General features: G+C 47.1%; 1 protein-coding gene and 1 long non-coding RNA gene across 5 annotated transcripts in view; both read left to right on the top strand.

Moving 5' to 3' along the window:
• FHL1 (four and a half LIM domains 1) overlaps positions 1 to 23,611 on the top strand; it is a 59,157-nt gene that overhangs the window by 28,706 nt on the left and 6,840 nt on the right. For 3 of the 4 annotated variants that reach the window (XM_047715823.1, XM_047715819.1, XM_047715817.1), the window contains exon 1: positions 18,475 to 18,633. The exons of the other annotated variant lie outside the window; for it this stretch is intronic. In XM_047715823.1, coding sequence (XP_047571779.1) covers positions 18,612 to 18,633 — 22 coding nt within the window. In that variant the 5' untranslated portion in view covers positions 18,475 to 18,611. Of the gene's footprint in view, positions 1 to 18,474; positions 18,634 to 23,611 lie in introns of those variants that run through there. 4 annotated transcript variants of the gene reach the window in all.
• Positions 18,641 to 22,635, top strand: LOC125091818 (uncharacterized). Its single transcript, XR_007124763.1, has 2 exons — positions 18,641 to 22,236; positions 22,486 to 22,635. It is a non-coding gene; the product is annotated as an uncharacterized LOC125091818 (long non-coding RNA).

Genomic DNA, 23,611 nt, shown 5'->3' with positions numbered 1-23,611 from the left:
GTTTAAACCACATTTCAGACTTTAAGCATATTGAACTGAGGCATGGAAGTCCATAATAAAGGTTGGGTTGGACAAGGATTCCCATGGAAGAAGCTAGGTTTGGACACTGCAATTTAAGTCTAGTGTATCCACTCGATGTGAAACAAAGGCCTGGGATGTCTGACCTCCAAGGTAGCTCATGTCAAGCCATCTTGGACTAAAGTTGGTTCAGACTGTTAAAATTTTGCATCATCTCCTATATGATGCTTTGAGACTTCGAAGGATACTCCGGTTTTAGGAAGTTTAATGATTTATCCATAATCACATCAGAGTGCTTTACTTTGTATAAGGCTTGTATATACTGTGCTAGTCTTTTTGTGGAGAATTTCCCTGTTTGCAGGTCCTTGTATCTTCTCTAGGAGCAAATTCATATATGCGAATTCTCTTTCAAACCATAGCAAAGGAGCCCATCCATGACTAACACGCATGGCACGAAGGCCAAAGGGGGAGGTGACATAAGTGTGTTGCATCCTTATTCCACAGTGAAATATTAGGGATTAGATCTGTCATCAAATTTGGTCCAGTCGAGTAGGAACTTGTGAATATTTAATGTTTTTATTAAGACTTTTTAACATCGTAAAACTCCATGGATGTGGAAATTGTTTTAAGACTTTTCTCCATCAACTCGTCTATTAATAGGACAAAGACTTGAGAAGCCAACAACAGATGCTCGCCTGTAAAGAGATCCATACTTGGGAGATGAATGTTGGATAGTCACTTAAGTCCTAGGTTTGAAACTTCTCAGATTAAGGTCACAGCTAAATCATGTACATTTTATCCTGGTCAGTGCAATAAGCCCAGCTGAGGTCAGAGCTTTCGCAGACCTCAAACCCTGAAGGCCAAAGCCCTTGACAGTGTTTTTGAGAAAGAGTAGCACTTTTTATCCTCCTTATTGTCATTGTCACCATCATGCTTATCCTGTCAGCCTTACGTGAAAGCCCGGCATGGAGAACCATGCTAATACTAGTCGTAATTTACTATTTCTATAATTATATTTCTATTTTGTTTAAACAGCTCTAGGCATCAGATCAATTTAACTAAAAAGGATGAAATATTCAAAAATTTATGTAGAACAGACGCCTCCCTCTCTTGTGCTGTCTGCCAGATGAGCTCTGTCCTTCCCATCCCATGTCTTCCACAGGGGTAGCCGGATAGCAGGTGAACAGTCAGTTTCGTAACGTTTCCTCGCCTAAGTTACCAAGCAGCAGTCCTAAGGGAGTTTGGTGAAAATCTGTGGTCTTCCTCTTCAACCATGTCATGTGTGTATACGATAGGACCATTTTTATACATTCTTCAGGGCTACGAATTAGTCATTTACATAAGATATACATACCAAGTGTTTCTATTCCAGAGCCAGTGGCACTTTTTTTTTTTTTTTTAAAGTTTGACATTTGCTAGTGGTGCTTTTTCTGTGGATTCTATGATGGGTTTGTGTACACAGTTGTCAGTGTCCGTGTGGTAGGGGATTCGTAATCGATAGTGCCTTCTGCTCACGAAAGTGGCTCATATGCTCACGAATGGAGAAAGTGAGTTCCACTCTTGGCATTGGGCCCACGAGACAGGCTTGAACCCGGAGACAGCCCAGTGTGTTCCGTTATTTTAGCCCTTCCTTCGTGTTCCCAGCTGTGTCCTCCATATCCTCAGTCCTTACGGATTTTACACAGGACCTTGCCCAGCTCCTTTGGTCCTCTCCTGGGTGTTCCCTTTTTGGCACTGGGACAATCAAAGGCCCAAAGGGAGTTAGGGATTTGCTTGGGGCTTCCATCTCTGAGCTACGTTCCACTTTCTGGGGTTTTTGTCACCTGCGGTCAGCCACGGCCTGGAAGCAGGAGATCCTCCTCCCGACGTGGTATCAGAATATCAGAAGCAGCCTGATGCCACATCAGGGTGCCTCCGTCCTTCACCTCACTTTGTCTCATCACGGAGGCATCTTCCTTCACATCAGCACCACATGGAGGAAGAGCGTGCCACGATAAGATACTGCGAGAGGGACCACGTTCGCTTAACCTTCATGACGGTATATCGTTCTCATCGGCCTATTTTATTATTAGTTTTTGTCATTCATCTCTTACTGTGCTTAATTTACAAATGAAACTTGACCATTGGTATGTATTCAGGAAAAAACAGTCCATGTCGGGACCAGTACTGTCCGTGGCTTCAGGCATCCATGGGGGGTCGTGGAACAGATCCTCTGCAGGTGAGTGGGCACTGCTGTCCTCCCCCCAGGAAACTGGAAATACTGTGTTTTCTCTGATACCCTCCATATCAGCTCTGACTCAGTGCTAAAGGCTTTGCAGGCAGTCACTAGAGAAACTGTTAATTGAATGAAGGGCATTTTATGAATTAGAAACCCTACAGAGCATTACCATGTTATTACTCAGGACTGCCCCAGGATCATTGTTTGACTCCCTGTTCCTCTAATACTGGCCATCACTGGAGCATGTTCTCGAATAGAAAAGTCCCTCCTACCTCACTGTGGCATGGCATCATTGGTTTCCAACCTTTTATCATGCAGTTTTTCAAATAGGCAGAAAAGTTGAAGCTAAATAGGAAATGTTCATAGGCACACTGCCCAGATTCTACGATTAAGTATTTCACTGTGTTCGCTGTTTCACGTATCCATCCATGCGTTAGTCTGTCTTCGTTTTTGGAGGCATTTCAGCATAAACCGCCAGCACCCTTATACTCCACCCCCAAACACTTCAGCATGCATGTCGTTATGTGGTTTCAGCCTTGACCTTAAGCTGCTTTCAGATGTGTAAGGTCCTGGCACTTGTGGGGGGGGTGGCAAAGAAGAGATGTTGAGTCGAATGTGAAAAAGCTCCCTTTTCAGACGTGGGGTTTTTTTTTTGTTTGTTGTCTAAGTACAGCAAGCACACCAACCTGTACATGCCACTGCCCCCTCTCCCCGCACGAGGCATGGTCACATGATTTGTATTAATGAGACTTGGAACGCCCGCTGAGGATGTAGAGTTGAGGGCCTCGTTTCTATGAGGAAAACTGGAGAATTAGGGTTGAGGCTAGTGGGGCAGAAGGTTCGAGCTAGGTCTGACAAGGGATGGGGAAGGAGGTTCAGAAGCAGGAAGTGAGCAGTGCACTACCTATCACATAGTCTGGGGAAGGTTCAGTGGCCATGGGTCTCATAAACGCTAACCGTACGAGTATAGTGTCCTTCCGTTCTTCCCCCCCCCCCAAGATTTTATTATTAAGTCATCTCCATGCCCAGTGTGGGGCTCAAACTCACAACCCGAGATCAAGAGTCACGCACTCTAGCGATTGAGCCTGCCAGGTACCTCATGGGTCCCTCCATTCCATTGGTTTTCCCATTATATTCTGTGGAATTCTAGAATTCATCAAATGTGGCAGAGGTTTCACCAACATTGGAATTAGACTTTTTAAAGTATATTGAACTATTAAAAAAAACCGACAGTGGATGCCTGGTGCCTCAGTGGGTTAAGCCTCTGCCTTCAGCTCAGGTCATGATCCCAGGGTCCTGGAGTCGAGGCCCGCATCAGCCTCTCTGCTCCGCGGGGAGCCCGCTTTCCCCACTCTGCCAGCCTCTCTGCCTACTTGTGATCTCTCTCTCTCTCTCTCTCTGTCAAATAAGTAAATAAAATCTTTTTAAAAAATTAAAAAATAAAAATAAAAAAACTGACAAAAAGCAGCAGACCTCTTCAGCAGTGTTTTATAGTAAATTTTAACATACTGGGGAACACTTACCAATTGACTTGAAAATAAGTAAAGGTTATTCATGTCAACTTAAAATAAAATTTTGGTTAACACCTATCTGTCATCCATCAAAGCCAGGGTAAGATTTCTGTTATGGGAATAAAGACAAAAGGTCTTCAGCAAGAGCACTGCACTAAAGCCATGGTGTTAAGGCCTTGGCCTAAGAAAGCTGAAGTTACAGTTTGGTTTCCAGTTACCATGAGCGCTTAGCCATCTGTTATATTTAGATTTTTTTTTCTAGTACCTTTAGGAATCTGGAAAGCGATAAGTGTATACTTTCAGCTTGAAATGGCCATAAAAGGGGAAAAGGTAGTTAAGAAGCCGGAGGCTGGCTCCTGTCTCATCCCTCAGTTGGGGCCGAGTAAATGGATCAGAGAACCTTCTAAAAGGTCTCTCTCTTGGCCCATAGCTCAGACTGCTCAACCTAAGAACGCAGTATTGCAGTTCCCAATAAGATTTTTCAGGGCTTCTTGGATTATGCCCGAAAAGCTTTCCGGTGGCTTTGGCAGGTTTCTTTGAGCTGGAGGCGGTGGTACTCACCATCCCTTCGTTCCGGACTGTACCACGTTCTGTGCTTGTCGTCTAAAATGCCTTTACGAAGCCAGTACCTGCTTGTATGTGGCTGCAGTTGTGTTTTGAAATGTTTGCTTATGTAGACTTTATTCTCCCCTAACATTTTATGATGACTTTCAAAACTGAAGTGACTTTGTGGTGCACACCCATCATCTAGGTCCACCATTAATGTTTTACTCTCTTCCATCACCATTTCTACGTATTCCCACTGTCTATCCATAAATTCACGCTCTCTTTGGATGCATTTCAAAGTAAATGCAGTAGATTTCGCCAGTTAAGGAGTTTTACGTATTTTACACCCTTCGAGTCTGGCTTTTTGAACACGTTTGTGTAACATGCATACGTTGGCATAGAGGCCCATGAAAGACATAAAAGAAATGTTCAGTTTTACTGGGAAAAATCTTAGAAGCCGTATTTTAAAAGTAACAGATTTTCTGGAATTCTGGCCTGGTGTTGGAAAAGAACACTGGCGTATTTTTAAATCTGAACTTTCTCGTGACTCATACATTACTGAACCCTAATAAAGAAGGGGGGTATCCTTGTAAATTTTGTTTTCATTGTTGAGACAGGAGCCGAATACCTTCCAGCTCTTACAGAGAGGCAGGATCATCTTTAAAACTGTTATGAACGGCAAGCGTTGGTCACTCCAACAAAATCTATTTTATTTAGAAAGCAGAGGGGAGCAGTTAACTGACGACTAAATTGGTCTCCACTGGACCCGATCCCAAACGCTGGTGTCAAGGTGTTAAGTGCAAATTATTATAAAACACTCCTGTTACAATTGGAGTGGTGAGACCAGGATGGAGATGAGATCTTTGAGTGTATGGCTTTTGCCCCTCTTTGTATGGAAAGCACTGTACATTCTTACAAAGCTGTGTTGTTGTTCCCTTTATTCTCAATCCCCAGAATCCTGTCCAAATGCTCTCCCTTGGCCCAGGGGGTTGGCTGGGTATACTTCCTTCTGGAAGTCTTCACTTGCACTCTTGAGTTAGCTGGCAGATCCCTTAAAAGCATTTCCAGGCAGCTTTTCCCACTCCCCATAGGGGCAATTCCTGTAGCTTCCACCCCAGTTCCAGCTGCTGTTGCTTGGGCAGAAGCAGGTCCCTGCTGTGTTCTCCACCTCTCTGACCTTCCAAGAAATGTTAGTGTAGATGAAAAGATAGGAGAGGAGATCTTTGGGGGCAGGGAGTAGTTGGGGGATGTGGGTGGAGAACTGGGTGATGAGATACATTTTAATGTGTCAGAAATTGACTAGGACCAAATTATGTACAGGGACTTGTACAGACTTTACCGAGCTCCACAGATGGACACACCACCCTTTCCAGCTCATAAAAACTCCTTGGCACCATAGAACAATATGTACTTTGATCTCGGAAGAGACCGTTAGGAAGAGACCATTAGGTCACAGAGGTTGTGATTCCTCTCTACCACTGACTTGCTCTTTGGTTGGTTGGTTTTTTAAGATTTTTATTTATTTGACAGAGAGAGAGAAAGAGACAGTATAAGCAGGGGAAGCAGGAAGCAGAGGGAGAGGGAGAAGCAGACTCCCCGCTGAGCAGGGAGCCTGACACGTGACTCAGTCCCAGGACTCTGGAATGATGACCTGAGCTGAAGGCAGACGCTTAACCCACTGAGCCACCCGGGAGTCCCTAATTGCTCTTCTGTTTGTTTGTTTTTCTTTCTAAGGATTTTATTCGTTTATTTATTTGTCTGAGTGGGGAGAGAGATGGGGGGAAACGCTCACACAAGCAGGGGGAGAGGCAGATGCAGAGGCAGAGGGAGAAGCAGGCTCCCCATCAAGCAAAGAGCCTGACGTGGGACTGGATCCCAGGACCCTGGGATCACAACCCAAGCCGAAGGCAGATGCCCAACTGACTGAGCCCCACAGGCACCCCGACTTGGTCTTTGATCTCAGAATGTGACTGGCCTGTTTGGAGTCCATGGCATGAGCATGACAAGGCAGCAGACGAGTTGTCTTCGCTATACTAGAGCAGGTTACAACTGCTTCTAGATTTTGTTACAGTTCAGATGCTTGAATTATTTCATTAACGATCAGGTGCTATCATGAATCAGGTTTAATTTTTTTTAAAGATTTATTTATTTATTTATTTGACAGAGACCACAAGTAGGCAGAGAGGCGGGGGGCGGGGCGAGCAGGCTCCCTGCCAAGCAGAGAGCCCAATGTGGGGCTCGATCCCAGGACTCTGGGATCACGACCTGAGCCGAAGGCAGAGGCTTTAACCTGCTGAGCCACCCAGGCGCTCTCAGGTTTAATTTTTGAAAAGGGTTGTTCTAGGTATGAATACTTTATATTCTGTCGTCCCATGTACAGTACCACCTTCATTAAACATTTCCACAGATCCGTTCAGAAGATGCGTCTTTTCCCTGCAAAAACATGTTTTTAAAACACATCGAAATTGGTTAGACTGTGTACTTACTGCTAGCAGGAAGGTGGACAGTTGTCTAGATTTATGATTAGGACAGGTGACAAAACTTATGCTTCTATTCTTGGTTTGACCTCGCCCCCCTCACTTAAGGCAAGACATTTAATCTTTTTAATGACTCAGTTTACCCCTCTGTACCACCTGTAGCCTTCTTTCACGAAAACAGTACCTGGTTTATATAGCATTTGAGGATGTGATACAGAACGTGGCGTGAAGGTTCAAATGACTATGTAGAAATTATTTGTAGTCGAATGATGATCTTGACAAATTACTACTTACTACATTTAGAAAGTTACAGCTCTGAAGGGAATTGATATTTGATATTGTTGTCCTGTGTGTTCTAAGTTACCATCATAACAGTAGGAAAATAAACCCTGTCTTGGCCGTGTTACAAAGGGATTAACTCACTTCTTCAAGTTGTTACTAAATCTCCAGCCCTTTCCACAACAGAAATAAAAAGTGCTCCTTGTTTTCTTTGCTTTTTCCAGGATAAAAGTCTTCAGACTAACCTTGGGGTAATTTTTTCTGTTGTTGAGTGTTTTCCAAATTATTCTCTTTGTGGAGATGGAAGGGTAAACCATGTCAGAGACCCAAAGCAACTGAAATTGCCCCTCTCCAAGTGTGCAGAGGGGGAGGTATGCCTTTGATTAGTAGATCAAAGCCAAGAGCCAAGATTATGTGGAGCTTGCCTATTACACATTTGTTCCCAGGCACTTGTGTCTTTGCAGAGAATGAAATCGTAATGAAATACAAGAGGATTAAAGAGCTGGACCCTAACTGAAAGTGAAATGCGCATATGACTCCTTTCTGAATTCTCTGTCTTGAGAGGTGTGGGCTCACAACACAGAGAATCCCTGTCATGGAGGTTATTCTCTTCCCAGTGATCTGCTCCTAGATTTCATGGTGCATGATAAATAAGTGCATTTTTTGGTGAGACTCATGGGGTGTGAATCATGTGAAAACTTAGATCCACTTGAAAAGCGAGGAGACACTACCTGCTCAGGTACAAAGCATGATAGATGTATGCATTTTTCTTTTCTTTGACACATCTGTCTTTTCAGTGTTCCTTTTCATTTCGGACAGTACCAGGGCACAGACGATTTAATTCGGTTCCTAAAACAATCGAATCGGTATTAACGTCCCCATCATATCAGTGGGGAAGGAAAATGAACCAACAATCCGAGAATTCTCTCTGGGATTTCTAATTCCACGTCTATTGCTCGTTCCTTGAGTTACAAAACAGTCAAGTCAACAAAACACTCCCAGGTCTTTTCATTAAATGAAAGCTTAAAGTTAATTTCACTTTTATACTCTTCTCTCTGTTTTCACAAAGTCCACTTGTAATTGGCTTTGCCGTGGCTAAGCTCCTGAATTAAGCTCTTCCCTGCCCACTTCCTGACCCAGTATGATTGCTTATATGGGCTTCAGCGTTAATTTGTGACGTTAAACGAATAGACAGTTTGAAGTGAATTAAAATTAATTTGGTTTCATGATTTTTATAATACATAATATAATATAATACATAATATATGTATATTACATAATATACGAATATATGAATATATATACGAATATACAAATACATAATATAATATGTAATTTTTATAGTACTTTACAATACTCAGTTTGCCACACTGAATTGCTACAACCCTATGACTGAGGATCCCTGTTTTTACATCTAACTGAAATAGCTGGGAAGCATGCTTCTAGATTGGTTTGCATATATTAACGCTGATTCATAAACGTTTGCCCTTTTTCCTGATCTCCAAAGAGTTAACTTGTCTAGTGTCCACTGGGAGATCAGAGTGTGGTGCTGGGGACATTTCTTTCTCTCGTTGGTCTCAGCTGGTAAGTCAGGGACGAAGAGAACCCGGGTCACCTGGCCCGGGATTAGTGATGTGACCTTGGAATGAGCGCCCATTTCAGGAAAGACGGACTTTTGAGGTCACAGACATCGAGCTGCTCTCTTGCTTTCAAGAAGGAACACTCAACGGGGTTCATTTAAAACCCTGCTGTAGATAGAGGCCAGAAAATCCCTATCTGGTTTCTGCGAGGAACAAGGCTGTGGTTCTCTTTTCTCAGCGTGTGGCCTGAAGGTCAGGCCTGTGAGTCAGAGCCAGGCACTGGGCTGGCGGTGCGCACCAGGGACACGGTCCCAGTCTAATCACCCGCCAGACTTCGTGGCCGTCTCAGGTCGCTCCATTGTAACCCCCAGCCCAGCAGCAGCTGCCTTGCATTTTTTAAAAACAAAGAGAACACAAACATTTGAAAATCAGGTACCATATATACTTTATAGCTTCTCAGCCCAAAGACTTGATGAGCAGAGTGCCTCGTCGGTGTCGGGCTGGGAACCCCCCCGCCCCCCGGCCGGCAATGTGAGCATGCGTGTGCGTTATCCGGATAAGTGTTTTACTCCCTTTCTTGTTTTGTAATTCACTGGCGAGGCACTGAGGTTTGGTACAAAGAGCACTAAACTTGGAATCAAAAGCCACTTCCTGTCTGGGTGGCTTATTAACTCAGGGTAACCTTAGCATAATTGGCATGGGACTTCCAGATGGCATTCTCTCCGCGAGGACAAAAATAATCTGCCATTTCAGTAAGCTTTGTGGGGGGGGGGTGCCACCCGATCCACTTGAGAGCCTTTCATCCTTTTCCTTTTTCTCTATTGCTCCCTTGCATCCCTTGTAAATCGCAACTCTTCCGTGCATCCGACCCCTGCTGGGTGTGAGGGGAAGGCAATCCGATGAAATGAATTTACTACTTTTATGAGTTGGTTCCTTGTTTGTAATAACAGACTGAGAACAACTAAAGTGTCTTTCAGTAAGGGACCAATTAAGACAATTGCGGTGTGTCTGTCCAGCCGAATACTAGGTACCTTGTAAAAGTAGGAAGCTTTTTATGCTCTCACATGCAAAACTCTTGAAAAGGTATTAAGTCCAAAAGGCAAGGTGTAGAATAGAGTATGTGTAGTACATCACCGTTATGTTTTTAAAAAGGGAAAGAGACCAAATGTATTCAGCTCCCTGTTTTCCTAGGCCCAGTATCTCTGGAACCCTAAGAAGACACTGGTATCATTGGTGACTGATGGAGAGAGACAAAGTGGGTGTCTGGGGACAGGCAGGACAGAAAGGTTTTTCACTCTAGACACTCTTGTACCTTTTAAAAAAACATTTTGCTGTTTCAAAAATAAAGTAAATCCATACACAAAACAGAAGGTTTAGCAGCAGCATTATTCATCACAGCGAGAAAGCCAAAACAGCTCCTGTCCATCACCAGACGAGTGAATAAACAGGGTGCGGTGTAGCCACACAATGCACTATTATTTGGCAGTAAGATACAACAGAGGGCCGTACCTGCTACAGCACGGATGAAACTTGGAAAGAGCAGGCTTCGTGAAAGGAAGGCAGGCACAGAATATCACACACATCGTATGATTGCATTGGTATGAAGTGTCCAGAATCGGCAGCTCCCTACACAGGAAGCAGATGAGTGGTTGCTGAGGGGCTGGAGGAAAGCAGAGGTTGGGGGGGGCCTGGAGCGACTGCTGATGGCCACAGGGTATTTTTCTTGGTGTCGAAAATGTTCCGGAATCAGATGAGGGCGATGTTTGCACAACTTTACAAAGATGCTAAAAACCACTGAGGTGTGCACTTTGTGACGGTGAATTTTATGGTGTGTAAATTGGACCTTAATACATAAACTGGACAGCAACTTGGTGGAGTCAGGAACATGGAAACTTTAAGAATCACCGTGAACATATGAAGCCGTGAACAACTTCCTTCTGTTCCCACTTAAGAAATATTTCCATTGTAAAATATTTCACATAGTGTCACTGATGACACCAGGGGCCTTCTGTCCTTTAGCTGCTTTCCCTGACATTCACCGGTGATCTCATTTCATTGGGGAATATTGGTGACCTCGATGAAGGAAACCCTGCTCCATATTAAGAACTTGTGGTACATGGGCTCAAGGTGTTGCAGCCAGAGGCCTTCCCCGGTCCATGCCACTGGGATAGTAGGCCACGGCAGCTTGGAAAGGAGCCTCAGGGAACCGTTCAGACTACTCTGCCCTTTCTCTCCCAGTAACTGATCTCAGAGGGGCCCCCGGCCCCGTCCTGCCTCCCTGTTCCCAGGAGCCACTCCCTTTCCCTTTCTTGTATTCTCCTAGGTTGAGCTGAGTCATAGGGTTTAAGGAGCCCTTTGTAAAAGGAGGGGAGACCAGTGGGCCTGACAGACATAACTCCTCCTCCCCCTAGTCGCTCGCCTTCACAGGTGCTGTGGCACTACGGACTGTCCCCCAGCAGGACAGTTCCCATGGCAGCTGGCCCGTCTGTGGGTTGGGCAGGTAACAGTATTGTGTCAGTGTTCCCAACTCTGGGAACTTAAACCCAAATTCCTCTTGGGGTGGGCATGAGAGGTTGACCACAATGTGTCTTTGGTCAGGAGCAAGAGAGATGATGTGTCTTTCAGTTCTGACAACCCCGAGACCTCAGGCCTTACTGTGCTCGCTCAAGCCAAGTCTCTCTACACACCAGCTCACCTCAGGTCTGCTGCTGAGCCCTTCCTCTGCGTGGCCTAGTAAGATAATAAGATGGTGGTTTCTTTTTTCCTTTTTTTTTTTTTTTTTGAAGATTTTATTTATTTATTTTAGAGAGAACATGAGTGGAGAAAGGGGCAGAGGGAGAGGGAAAGGGAGAGAAACCTAAGTGGACTCCCCGCTGAGTGTGGAGCCTGATGTGGGGCTTGATCCCACAACCTTAAGATCTGAGCCAAAACCAAGAGTCAAAACACTTAACTGACTGAGCCACCTGGGCGCCCCTAAGACAGGTCTTTGAGACCCATGTTCTTGGTATTCGTTCAGAATTAATTTGAGTATTACATATAAAACTGACCTATGTTTTGGCCAGAGCTACTGTTTCTGATGGTACAGGTAGCCTCTTCTCATTGATCTGCATGGGCCAACTTAAGATCAGAGACGCGATCCATGGATGGCCTTCCTCGTTAAGTAGTCCCATCAGAGCAAGCCTTCATTTGTTGTGTTGGGAAGTCTCATCATCCATTGGGCTCACTGGGCCTCATTGGTTGGAGGGATGTAGGGAAAAATCCCTCCCCTCCCCTAGACATAAGGGGCCTTCTGTTTTCACTAGAGGATCAAGAGAGCAGTCTTATTCTCCCTAGGTGTCCGTCATCTGCTCCTAGACCCTCTGTGCCCATGCCTGGGCTGTTGTGCTGCCAGAGGCTAATTGCCCTGAGTCCTTAGGACATTTAAAACTGTCCTCATGGAAAAAAAAAAAAAACTGTCCTCATGGAGACCTCTCACGCCGTAACCCTTATAGGTGGGCTCTTACCTCTTTTCCACATGTCCTCTGTGAAGTGGTAAGCTCAAAAAGAAGTTTTTCTTTTGCAGGAATCTGCTGCTCAGGAATCCTCACTTGTAGAATATAATTGAATGAATAGCAGTATATCGTGCTTATAGCAACCCTATTGACATAGGTGCTCCTGTTATCCCCATTCTACAGAGCAGCAAACTGAGTCACAGAGACATTAAGTAGAATTTGCTGGCACACAACCAGTAAGTGGTGGAGATGGGATTCGATTCTAGGCCTTCTGTCTCCAAAGTCCATGCCCTTAGCCACTACCACTGTTACCCTGAAACTTGAGAAAATAGATACAGCTGTATTAAACCCAGGGCAAATCCCATGTTGTTTGTCTTAGAACAACGTTAGTTCAGACAGTCTCGTATAAAAATTAAGGCTTGAATTTCTTTCGTGGATGCCCTCAAAAATCATGACAGCCCGGTCTACACCATCTGATCTGCATTGCATGAAATGCGGTGGCATCCTCGCCCTGGGCCCTGGTTTCCTTCTCCATACCTGAGACCAGCTGGGCTCCTCTACACTTGGTCCATATTCAGGTATTTGTTCTTTGACTCTCACACGGCTTGAACATGAACAAGAAAGCTTGGGATTTGAGGTAAAGGAGGTAAATGTGAGGTCATCTTTCCAAGTGTGTGACCTTTGGTGGCTCCTGCCACTCTAGCTGCGGACTCCTCCTCGTGTTCTATTGCCGGACTTTGTGTTCCCGTCATTCTATTCACGTACCCGCGGCCTGGCATGGTGAGTGCATTGCTTGACTTCAAGAGGTTTGGAACCACTCACTCATGCTCCTTGTGTGTCAGCTGTTATAGGTGGGCCCTTTGCTCCTCCATCAACCTGTACCTTCCCTGTCTTGGCTCCTTCCCGGTTGCCTCAGCTCGGGTGTCTGGTCTCTGACTCACCTGTGACCCAGACAGCTCGCCCCTGCCGATGACCCTCAGAAGTCAGGGGACCGTCAACTGCGTTCCCAAGTTTGAAAGTGGCGTGACTGAGCAGCCTGATGTGCGGGGGACAGGGCATCGGGGGTCCGGACGCTCAGGTTCCAGGTCTGGAGCTGCTGATAAGGCAGTGAAGCAGGTCATGTCCCATCTCTGGGCTTTAGTTTTCCTGCCTGTCAAGTGGGGTGGCTGGGCCTGGTCATTTCCAACTGTGTCGTTATGCCGTCTCTGTGACGGGGGGCATCGTGCACAGACCCCGCCTGCTAGACTCCGTCCTTACCATGTGGACTGACAGAGAAAACGAGCTACCCTTCGGGGCAGTGAGGTCATGGCAGGCCACCCATGAGATCACACCGGCCTTCACTCTGGTCTCACTGTGGCATTTTCACGCTATAAGGCCCGTCCTTGCACACAGGGCAGCCCTTGTCCCAGAAAGCCGTTCACATTTGCTCCCTCAGACGTGAATCACGGGGGGCCACCACCCTCCCGGGTCTGCCTGTGAGTGTGGACTTTGAATCTGGGCTGGGCTGCAGTACTGCTCAGGCAGCCAGATCATGGCCCTCGGGAGACCTGGCAGGTGGGGACCAAGCAAGGCTTTCACCTTGATGTCCTTCTGACCCTCCAGAAACCTGGATCATCCTCTCTCAGTCAGGGCTGTTGCCTGTGGACTTCTCGCGTGACCCCCAGATCCCTGCTTCATCTCCTTCCTCCTCTGCCCTCACTGCCACTCTGCTCACTGCGTCCAGTGCCCCGTGACTGTACCCCACAGAGCCACTCACAAGGGTTTCTGACCTTTGCCCTGAATCCCAGGGCCACAGCGGTGCGTGATAGGGTAGCATGGTAGTTACAGTCTTTTGGTAGGTGAAGACAGGGTATGTGTTACTGGGTGAGCTCTCCCATCAGGAAGCAGGGCTCGTGCAGTGCGGTGAGGACACCTCTGGTCAAGGCAGTCGATCCCTGTTAGCAGCATTAAGAATGAAGAGATGGGAGCTTATTCGAGGTCCTGTCCTTTCCTGTTGTGGGTATTAATCAGCCGGGTGAATTATAGACTAGGGTCACGGAATGTCTCGCCCTCAAGCATCTATCTGAGGCTTGAAATGTCCCTAACAGGTGGGCTCGGTGAATGCCAGGACTTAGCATGATTGAAAGGGTGTTTTGAGTCATGGCACATGGCAACATGGAAATAAAACAGAAACATCACAAGTGGGTGGTAGAAATAGACTGGAAGAGAATTTTAACACCTAAAATATGACAAAGATTTATCCTGGCTAGCTTCTCAGTTTCATGAAACATTTATTTTCATCTGATCTGAGATTCTGCATTCACATTACGTATTTCCTTCTAAAACTCTTCCTGGTTTCTGTTTCTTTGCTTAAGTCATTTTCCTCTTTATTTTCTGTTTTAAGTGCCACTCCTTTTTTTTAAAATCTGAAGTCATTATAGTGGCTTACTTTGAAAATCATTTGTTCAACATTGTACCAATGGTGATTTCTGGTCAGAGGCCCATAAAAATATCTATAGGATGTGGTTGGGCTCATTCCTACATGTCGGTGAGACTCTAGGGGGCAGACGCCAGGAGGAGGAGACATTTAAAACTCTTAGTAGGGGCGCCTGGGTGGCTCAGTCCTTACGCATCTGCCTTCGGCTCAGGTCATGATCCCAGGGTCCTGGGATCGAGCCCCACATCGGGTTCCCTGTTCAGCGGGAAGCCTGCTTTTCCCTCTGGCTCTCCCCCAGGTTGTGTACCCTCTCTCGCTGTCTGTATCAAATAAATAAATAAAATCTTAAAAAATAAAACTCTTCCTAATCCTAGAATGACATTTTCAAAAAACAAATAGTGCAGGCCATGGCTTGTGTTTCAATTCTCTCCAAGCGAGGATTACAAGGAAACCACGTGAGCCGTGGTGCAGTATGAGGTGGACAGGTCTTCTCTGGCATGATGAGCATTTTTGAGGTGCTTGGCTGTGTACAGGGTCTTCCACTGCCCATAGCTGACCTCGTTGGTGGCAGGCCTTTGCCTTTCGTGGGCCTTCCTTTTCCTTTGCCCTGCAATTCGGGGAGCCTTTGGGGAGGCACAGTTTTCTGGGGCCTTGCTTTCTTTTGGATCTTGCATGATGAAGTTGTCCCCCATGTGGTTCTTGGGGGGGACCTCCCTCCTTTTACACCTTGACATGTTTGCCCCGAATTATGATTATGACATTTAAGCGCAGTGACTTTGCAAAATTTGACTTGTCAGTAGGAAAAAGTCTTCTTCCCACCCTACAGATTGACAGGAACATGAGATGGCTGAAGTTGTACTGGGCCTTTGCTGGCAAGAGTACACAGGACAAGAGATACTCCGGAGAGCCCGCCGTGGAATCCCATCATATCATAGTGCATGACTAGCTGCCCGAAGCTCGCGGTTGGAGAGTCACTCAGTAAAATTGTTGGCAGAGGGCCTAGTGGCCAGACAGAGTTCTGTGGAGGAAAAAAGCCCTGGTCCAGTGTTTTCATCAGTCATGGGCTTGGGCAGACGAGGGCAGGGGTGCAAATGGGCGAGGATGAGGCCCCTGGTGTGTGTACACGCTCCATCCCATGTGGTTGTTGGGCTCTGACCTCTGGTCGTACTCATGGGAATACGTTTTCAACCCTTTGGAAATTTCTTTGGTCAGAGGAGACTATAGGGGAGGGAGGAGGGCACCACCAGCCAGGTTGTGAGATGTGGAAGCTCCCGCGGTGTGGGCCACCCGGGTCACCGAATTGGCTGTGTCTGACTCGTAGGTCCCCGGGGTGTGGTGTCCCTGAGGTAGAGACTGCAGCGGTCCGCGCGGGCGCCTTGTGAACACCACGGCGATCGCGGAGATCATTAAACATCACACTGGCAACATGTAATGAACTTGGCTCGGACGCTAACGAAAGCAGCGACTATTCCGGTCCGTGACCCCCCGGCCCCAGGCAGGGCAGAGTCACCAGCCCTCTGCACGAGGAGCCCTTTGTCACCTCACCAAGGGCCTTTTCTGTCTGGGTTTTGGGAAAGTGTGGCTCTGACTTGGGGTCCCGAGCGAGGGGGACCCCGTCCGTGCTTCCTGAGGCTTGGGAAGGAACGAGGGGTGTCCGGCTGGTGGGGCGGGGCGGGGGGAGCCGCAGGGCCGGGCTCCCGCTCCGGCCGGCTTGTTCTCGGCCGCCAGCTAATAACGGGTCAGAAAGAGACTCTCTGGTTTATGTATTTTCTCTCATGCTTCGGACAAAATAGGTTTCTGGTGGTTTGCTAACTCGGTGAGGCCGTCCGTCTGTCCGTGGTCTGTCGGGACTTTTCAGGACGCTGACGAGCTCCCGCACTTATCCTGATGCGGGGCCTGAAGCCAGGACTGGCTTCCTGCGGGGAAGCTCGGCCTCGAACGCTCCTCGCTCAAGTCTGGTTTCCGGTTCATAAAGGTCAATTATCTGCTACGACACACGTGGTTCTGCCAGGCGACCTTTATTTCAGGGACCTTTACTTCAGGGGTGCCGCATGGTCCCAGCCGGCCAGTCTCCCTGTTGCGTTTCATCAGGCCGCTGAGAAAGGGGATGTGGCGGGTTGGGAGTCACCCTCCTTCTCCCAGGCTGATTCCTGGACGAAATACATGATAAATTTGCCTGCGACCTCCCAGTTTTTGTTGTTCTGGCATTTTCTAGCTAACTAGGACTTACAGCTTCAGAAGCTGTCTTTTAGAATAAACTTACTCAGGGCGCCTGGGTAGCACAGTCGGTTAAGAGTCCGACTCTTGGTTTCAGCTCAGGTGTTGATCTCAGGGTTGGGAGATCAAGCCCCACCTCGGGCTCTGGGCTCAGCAGGGAGCCTGCTTGAGACTCTCTCCCTCTCCCTCTGTGCCTCCCCCTGCTCATGTGCATTCTTTTTTTTTTTTAAGATTTATTTATTTGAGAGAGCGAGCGTGAGCTAGGGGAGGGGCAGAGGGAGAGACAGAGAGAGAGAGAGAGAGGCAGCAGACTCTGTGCTGAGCACAGAGCCTGCCATGGGGCTCGATCTCATGACCCTGAGATCCCGACCTGCGCCAAAACCAAGAGTTGGTTGCTTAACCGACTGCGACACCCAGGCGCCCCAAGAATAACTTCTTCATTAAACATTTGAAGAGCACAATCATCATAAAACTCATTCACGCACGTATCCATGAAGCAGTTCTGGTTCAGCTGCTGCAGGCTGGGGAGAGGAGACAAGACCGGCCCCCAGCCTGCTGGGGGTGGGTGGGGGCACAGAACTGGGCTGAAACCGGTGATATGCGCTAGACAAGGCAGTGTCTATATGGTACTGAGCCCAGGGCCTGCCCGTGAGTGAAGGTCAGAGGCCTTCCTTGATGTTCAGCCGCCGAAGACACTTTCTGGGTTCCGGGTGGGACTGTGTGTTAGTTTGATATGAGGCTTGATGAACACTTTCTGCTTCTCTTAATTCATTTCTCAGCAGACACATATTGTGGGGAATACACTGGGGAAACGGATAGAGAGTGGGAGCGGGGAGCACGGTTGCAGTCTTAAATAGGTGGTGCGGTGAGATGTCCCTGAAAGTGACTTGGAGCAAAGCCAGGAAGGAGGTAGAGGAGCACCCCATGCTGGGGGAGCGGGTGTTGGGGTCCGAGGTGGGGCGTGTCTGGAGGGTGCAGAGGCCAGCCGGGAAGCTAGGGTGAGGCTCGAGTGAACTGTGCGGGCGGGTGTGGGGACGGGTGGGATAAGGGCAGAGAAGGAACGGGCACGGGGTCATGGAGGGACTTAGGGGCTGTTACAACATGTTAGGTCACCCTCTTCATTTTCATCCTTTTTTCTATTTTTTTTTTTTAACTTTTGTTGTCCCTGACACTGAAAGCAGGAGATTTCATCTGTGGGACAACATATCCTCCTTGTGTACATGGCGACTATACAGGTGTCCATCTGTCCTCTGACAGGGAGGAGATGTGTGGCTAGAGTAGCTCTTTCACTCTTCTGCTGGTGTCTGGTACATAGCAAGGAGGACGTGGAGAATGCCCCTGACCTCTATATTCCTAGTGTCTAACACCTTTTAATTACACTGGTTAACATAAGTCTGTCCCTTATGGTTCTTTCTCTCGTTAACAGCACAAAAATGAGTTCTTCCTAGGGCCCAGCACAGGCTGTTTAGGCATATGAAGTGGATTCATAAGGGTGGCTCAGCGTTAAGCTATGCCAGAGCCGAGTCCAAATTTTATTCCGGTACAGGGATGACTTTCTATGTGGCCTCTCCGGCTCTGGAGCTAATTTGGATGCTGAGTAGCCCCACAGGTATTTATATGTAGTGTTTGGTATTTTTACTGGGTCCTATTCTTCTCCCTTGGATCACCTAAAATGGTTAAGAATTTTCTAGTGGGATTAAGGTTGTGATCTCTGGGGAGGGGTGGGCCATCTGCTCTCGGTTATTTTTGTGTTAGCCGCTTCCCCTTAAATGTATGTTCACAAATGAGCCACAGCCTTATCAGCTGGGGTCGAGGGAAGACGGGTCTAGGTGCTGCTCCTGAACTTGGTCTCTAAGCCATGGCTTCCCATAGGCACTCAGGTAAAGCTTCCTGTTCTTTATCTTCTGTCGAGCGCGGTTTTCTTGCAGCAGTGAATCCATCACTCGACTTAAACATACTTTTTAATGAAATGATTTTAGGCTTGTCTAGAGGCTAAATAAGTCCTAGTTTATCTCTGTCCTGTCCTTGCTTTCTATCGTTGTTTCAGAGACAAAAGGCAGCGTGAGTGGCTTGTGTTTTTTTTTTTTTTTTAATCTAAACTTAGGACTATACATTTTTCAGGACATCCTGTGAAATTGTAAGACATTGTGCGAGGAAAGATTTTGTGGTGGTGGGCGGTGGGGGGGAGCAATTCTTTGTTATTTGTAAGATAGGAATGTTCATCTTGACTGCTTTAAATCGAATTTAAGGTGTGTAGGGAAGGGCCGCTGAGTGTGGGGCCGGAGGAAGTCCGTAAACGACTCACCACATCTTCCCCTTCCTGAGCGGTGGGCTTAGTCCTGGCGCAGAGGAGCAGCTATGATCCTTTCAATGTATCAGGTTAGAACCGTGAGAGTCGTCTTCTTGTTTTGCAACCTGACATGAAGGAAGCCCTTTGGCCGTGGACAGACACCCGTGGAACAGGGGCAAAAGGACTGAAGGACAGGTCATCTTCCCCAGAAAGCTCGGCTCTCTGAAGTCACCCTGCTTGCCTGTCTTTCCTCCAAAGCCAGGCATGTCGCTGTGGCTCTTTGGCCCTCTCTGCCTAAGGAACGGTCCCCTCTCTTACAAACAGGCATTTCGTCCTCTCTCCTGGCTTTCAGATTACGGGACAAAGTAATTTTTGGTGGCAGTCTTTTGGAAAAGTGATTTTTGAAAACTTGTAATTGCCCACCAAAATGTATTTTATTTTTTTATTATTTATTTATTATTTATTTTATTATTATTTTATTTTTTATTATTTTATTTTTTTAAACATTTCATTTATTTACACGAGAGAGCGAGCACAGAGGGAAGAGGGCGAAGGAGGCTGTCCGCTGAGCAGAGAACCTGATGTGGGGACTTGATCCCAGGACCCCAGGATCCCACCCTGAGCCCAAGGCAGATACTGTACCACTTGTTCCAGTGCACTTTGAACACGTGGTAACTGGTAGAGTAACTCCCCATTTGTTTACTAATTCAGGGACGGATTAGGAGATACATTTGAAAATACATTTAAATACATTCAAAAGGTGACCTGTTTACAACATACCAACCTCTGGTTTTACTTTGCACCAAATCCAGACATGATTCTTGCTTTATATAAATCTGGAGATGATAAACGTGACTAAATCAGATTATTGACACCTTTTAGATGATTTTTAAAACCAGGAGCTGTCGTTTTGTATTGCATTAGGTTTATAGGTCCATGAAGCAGACGAGAGAGAAGTCCTCACGTGAAGAAATTGCTCGTTGCCCTGAAGTGCGTTTTGTATGGACAAAGGAGAGGCTCAGATCATTGGTTCAGGAGCCGTTTTTAGTGGCTGTCCCTATACTGAAAGGACATTTCAAGGGCAAGAATGTATACTTTTGTTATTGAATGCTTTCAGGCTGCAAGATTATGTAGATTCAGTTCCTTGAGGGCCAGACTGGGGGTGATGGGGAGGGAAGTAAGACCATTTGCCCCACTACATCGCCATTCGTTCCCTTTGCCAGCCACTGCCCAGTGGGTCACACACACCCGGCAGTCTTTTTTGGGGGGGCAGGGATAGAAAATGACATGGTGGGGTGAGCAAGTAATCACACTGGGTCGGGTTCTTAAAATAACTGAAAAATGGTAGTCAGAAGAGCTGGTCAAGGGTGAAACCTGAGTGATGTGTACTTCTAATGACCACGTAACGGCCAGGGCGGAGAATCAAAGGAAGGTGCTCGCCTAATGTGCACAACCTTAAGAAAAGCTTCGTATCCGGACAAAGTAGGACTGGGATAGAGATTATGGGTTTTCTCTAAATGCAGCATACAAGCGAACTTGCAGATAGCATTGAGTCATTTCTGTTTTTCAGGGAAAAAAACCACTTTCTGATTTTCTATGAAATTTTGTGAGAGACCACTTTTCAGCCATGACTCATGACATCCGTTTCATCGCAGCAAGTTAGGAATTTATTCCCAAATGTCTGACGACACCTCTCGGGAAAGCAATATACCCTTTCTTTGCAAGTCAGTATTTATACATGGGGTGACTAACGGACCGGTACGTTGGACTTAGCAATTAACAGACCAGAAATAACCCGAATTTTTTTCCCCCTCTGGCTTGCAGTTCATCGTTTGCGCTGTTCGTTATGCCACTTAGGGGGAGCACGTCAAAGAATGCTCCTTTGCCCTCCTGGTCACGGTTTCCTTAAACCTTCCAATTTTGAGCCACTCAGGCATGAGGGGGAAAGTGGACATTAGCAAGCAATACGTGAGAAAATCCATATAAAAACACAAGCGAGAGGTTATTGAATACAAATTGAGTCTTCTCTAATGAGACGTTTCTCTGATGTGTACGTGATGGCATCAGAGCCAAAACTTCTTACTGAGATACTGAGGTTTATGTAGGCACCTCTTAGCATGTTGGCTGTCGTTCAGGAATTTTCTGAAAGAGGAAGCTTACTTATTAAGTGAAGAATGATGTGTCCTTTGAAGCAGGCACGGCAAGAAAGTCAGTCTGCCATCCTGGGAACAGTCTCTAAAATGCGACCAGCCGGTCACATTTCCAACCGCATTTGAACCTGCTACCTCTCTGAAGGCCTGAGGGTCAGACGTCAGCCCCTTAGGGTGGCAGGAGCTGTGTGCCCTGGTTTTTAAAAACAAATCTGCTATAAAATGCTTTGAATGAAAGAGGTTTTAGGAGCTTTGTGGCAGTGATCTAACCACCCCCCAAATCTATCCATCCACGGTCATAGCGTGTAACTTAGTGGACAAGAGGCAGGGCCCCCGGGAATTTGCAAACTTCTTCTGTGCTAGACAACCCTCATTCCTGCCTAAGGCCGTGGGGCGCACTTCGGCGCCTGAGATGAGTGCAGGGCTGGCGGGGACCAGCAGGAAGGGAAGTAACTTTGTACCCAGTGACTTGTGTGATGCCTGTGTGATGACTGATGAGGCGCCCTTTCCCAGGTAACAGCCGCAGGTCAGGGGAAGCAGATCTGGAAGTTTTGGAAGGTTAGAAGGCGACCCGGGTAGGGAGATAAGGGAAAAAAAAAAAAGTACCCCCAAGAGATAAACGCTTTAAGTATATGTTAATTTAGTAAGATTAAAGGGAACCTCCAAGACAGGTGAAATGCTATCTTCATTTTTGTCCATTCTCTGATTTCTAACAAAGGGGAAACAGGGAGGCACAAACTGTCTCCTCGTGAAGTCAGAATTTCACTGTGGCTCGTTTTCGGGGAGCCCACGCACCAGAGCGCTGGCTGTCTTTTGGGAACCTCTGTGTGTCCCAGCTCTGTTCTCCCCGAGCTATTAGTGGCTCCAAAGACAAGCAGTAACAGACTCTTCTGCCCTCATACCCGTTCATGCTTCCTGCACAGTTTTGACACGGGGACTATCTCATCAGCAGGAACGTACCCCTCCGGCTTCCTCCTAAGCACGCTGCCGTGAAGGCTTGAAACACTTTGGGACCCAATAATCCTGGTTTAGAAAAACACGGGGTACGGGCGCCTGGGTAGCTCAGTGGGTTAAAGCCTCTGCCTTCGGCTCAGGTCATGATCTCAGGGTCCTGGGATCGAGCCCCGCATCGGGCTCTCTGCTCAGTGGGGAGCCTGCTTCCTCCTCTCTCTCTGCCTACCTGTGATCTCTGTCCGTCAAATTCTGCCTGCCTCTCTGCCTACTTATGATCTCTGTCTGTCAAATAAATAAAATCTTAAAAAAAAAAAGAAAGAAAGAAAGAAAAACATGAGGTAAACTAATTCAGGTTACCCAGAGTTCGACTTCATTGGAATCATTGCAAAAAAAGTACTAAAGTTCATGAATTTGACATCAGCATTGTTAACATGCCTCAAGTGTTTCCAGCCTGTTTACTTATTAGGCAATAAAAGCTAACGTTCCTAGAAGTGCCTATTTTATCTTGACAAATAAGTGTTTCCACACACACAAAAAAAAGGCTTGAGTCTACTGTGGAAATGAGCCCTAAGAGGATATGCCCTTTGAAATCTGTCCCTCTGGGTGCAGGCTCGGGTTCAAGTGTGCAGTGCGGGGAACAGAGGGTGGCCCTGGGCTTTCATTCTGCAGAAAGAAAAACTAATAATGCCCAAAAGCCGGGACTCGAAACCTCGAAGAGGTGGGACTCTCCACAGTGGCACCCTTAACTCGAGGTGACTTCTTTAATTTCCCTTTCACCCACTTCGGGACCCTGTCCTGGTGCTTGCGTGTTCAGCTGGTGAGCCTTGCGGTTATGTTCTAGAACCATGAAAGTAACCAGTGAAGAACTTGGCATTGGCAAAGTGACTTTTTTTTTTAATTTATTTGCCAGAGATCACAAGTAGGCAGAGAGGCAGGCGGGGGGTGGGGGGAAGCAGGCTCCCTGCTGAGCAATGAGCCCAATGTGGGGCTCGATCCCAGGACCCTGAGATCATGACCCGAGCCGAAGGCAGACGCTTAACCCACTGAGCCACCCAGGCGCCCTGTGACTGTTTGAAAGTAGGTAGTTTTCAAGTGAAAGAGGCTCGGCAGTAAGCTCTCTTACTCTAGTGGTTCTTCTTCTCCCCCAAGCTCCAAATACCTAAAGGGGCCTCCCTGTGCTTCCTGGCGGTGCTTTTCTGTGGGACACTGACCCCCAGTTTCTGCCATAAAGCACGAGACGGGACTCCGTCAGGTGGCACTCGCTGCTGTGCTGTCACATATAGAAATATTTGGAGGCCATTTCCTCTTCAGCAGACGTCAAAAGAATGATAGGAAAAGGAGTGTGACTCCAAGTTCTATGCTAAATAGGGACTTGGGTGAGGGAGGAGGAGGGATGTCCCCATATGGTCCAGGAAGATAGTCTCCGAAGGGCTAAGGCAGCCACGATTCCTCGCCACGCAGGAA

Source organism: Lutra lutra, chromosome X, assembly GCF_902655055.1.
Source record: "Lutra lutra chromosome X, mLutLut1.2, whole genome shotgun sequence".
Classification (NCBI taxonomy): domain Eukaryota; kingdom Metazoa; phylum Chordata; class Mammalia; order Carnivora; family Mustelidae; genus Lutra; species Lutra lutra.
Note: the sequence above shows the minus strand (reverse complement) of the source record. Positions and strands in the feature narration are given on the sequence as shown.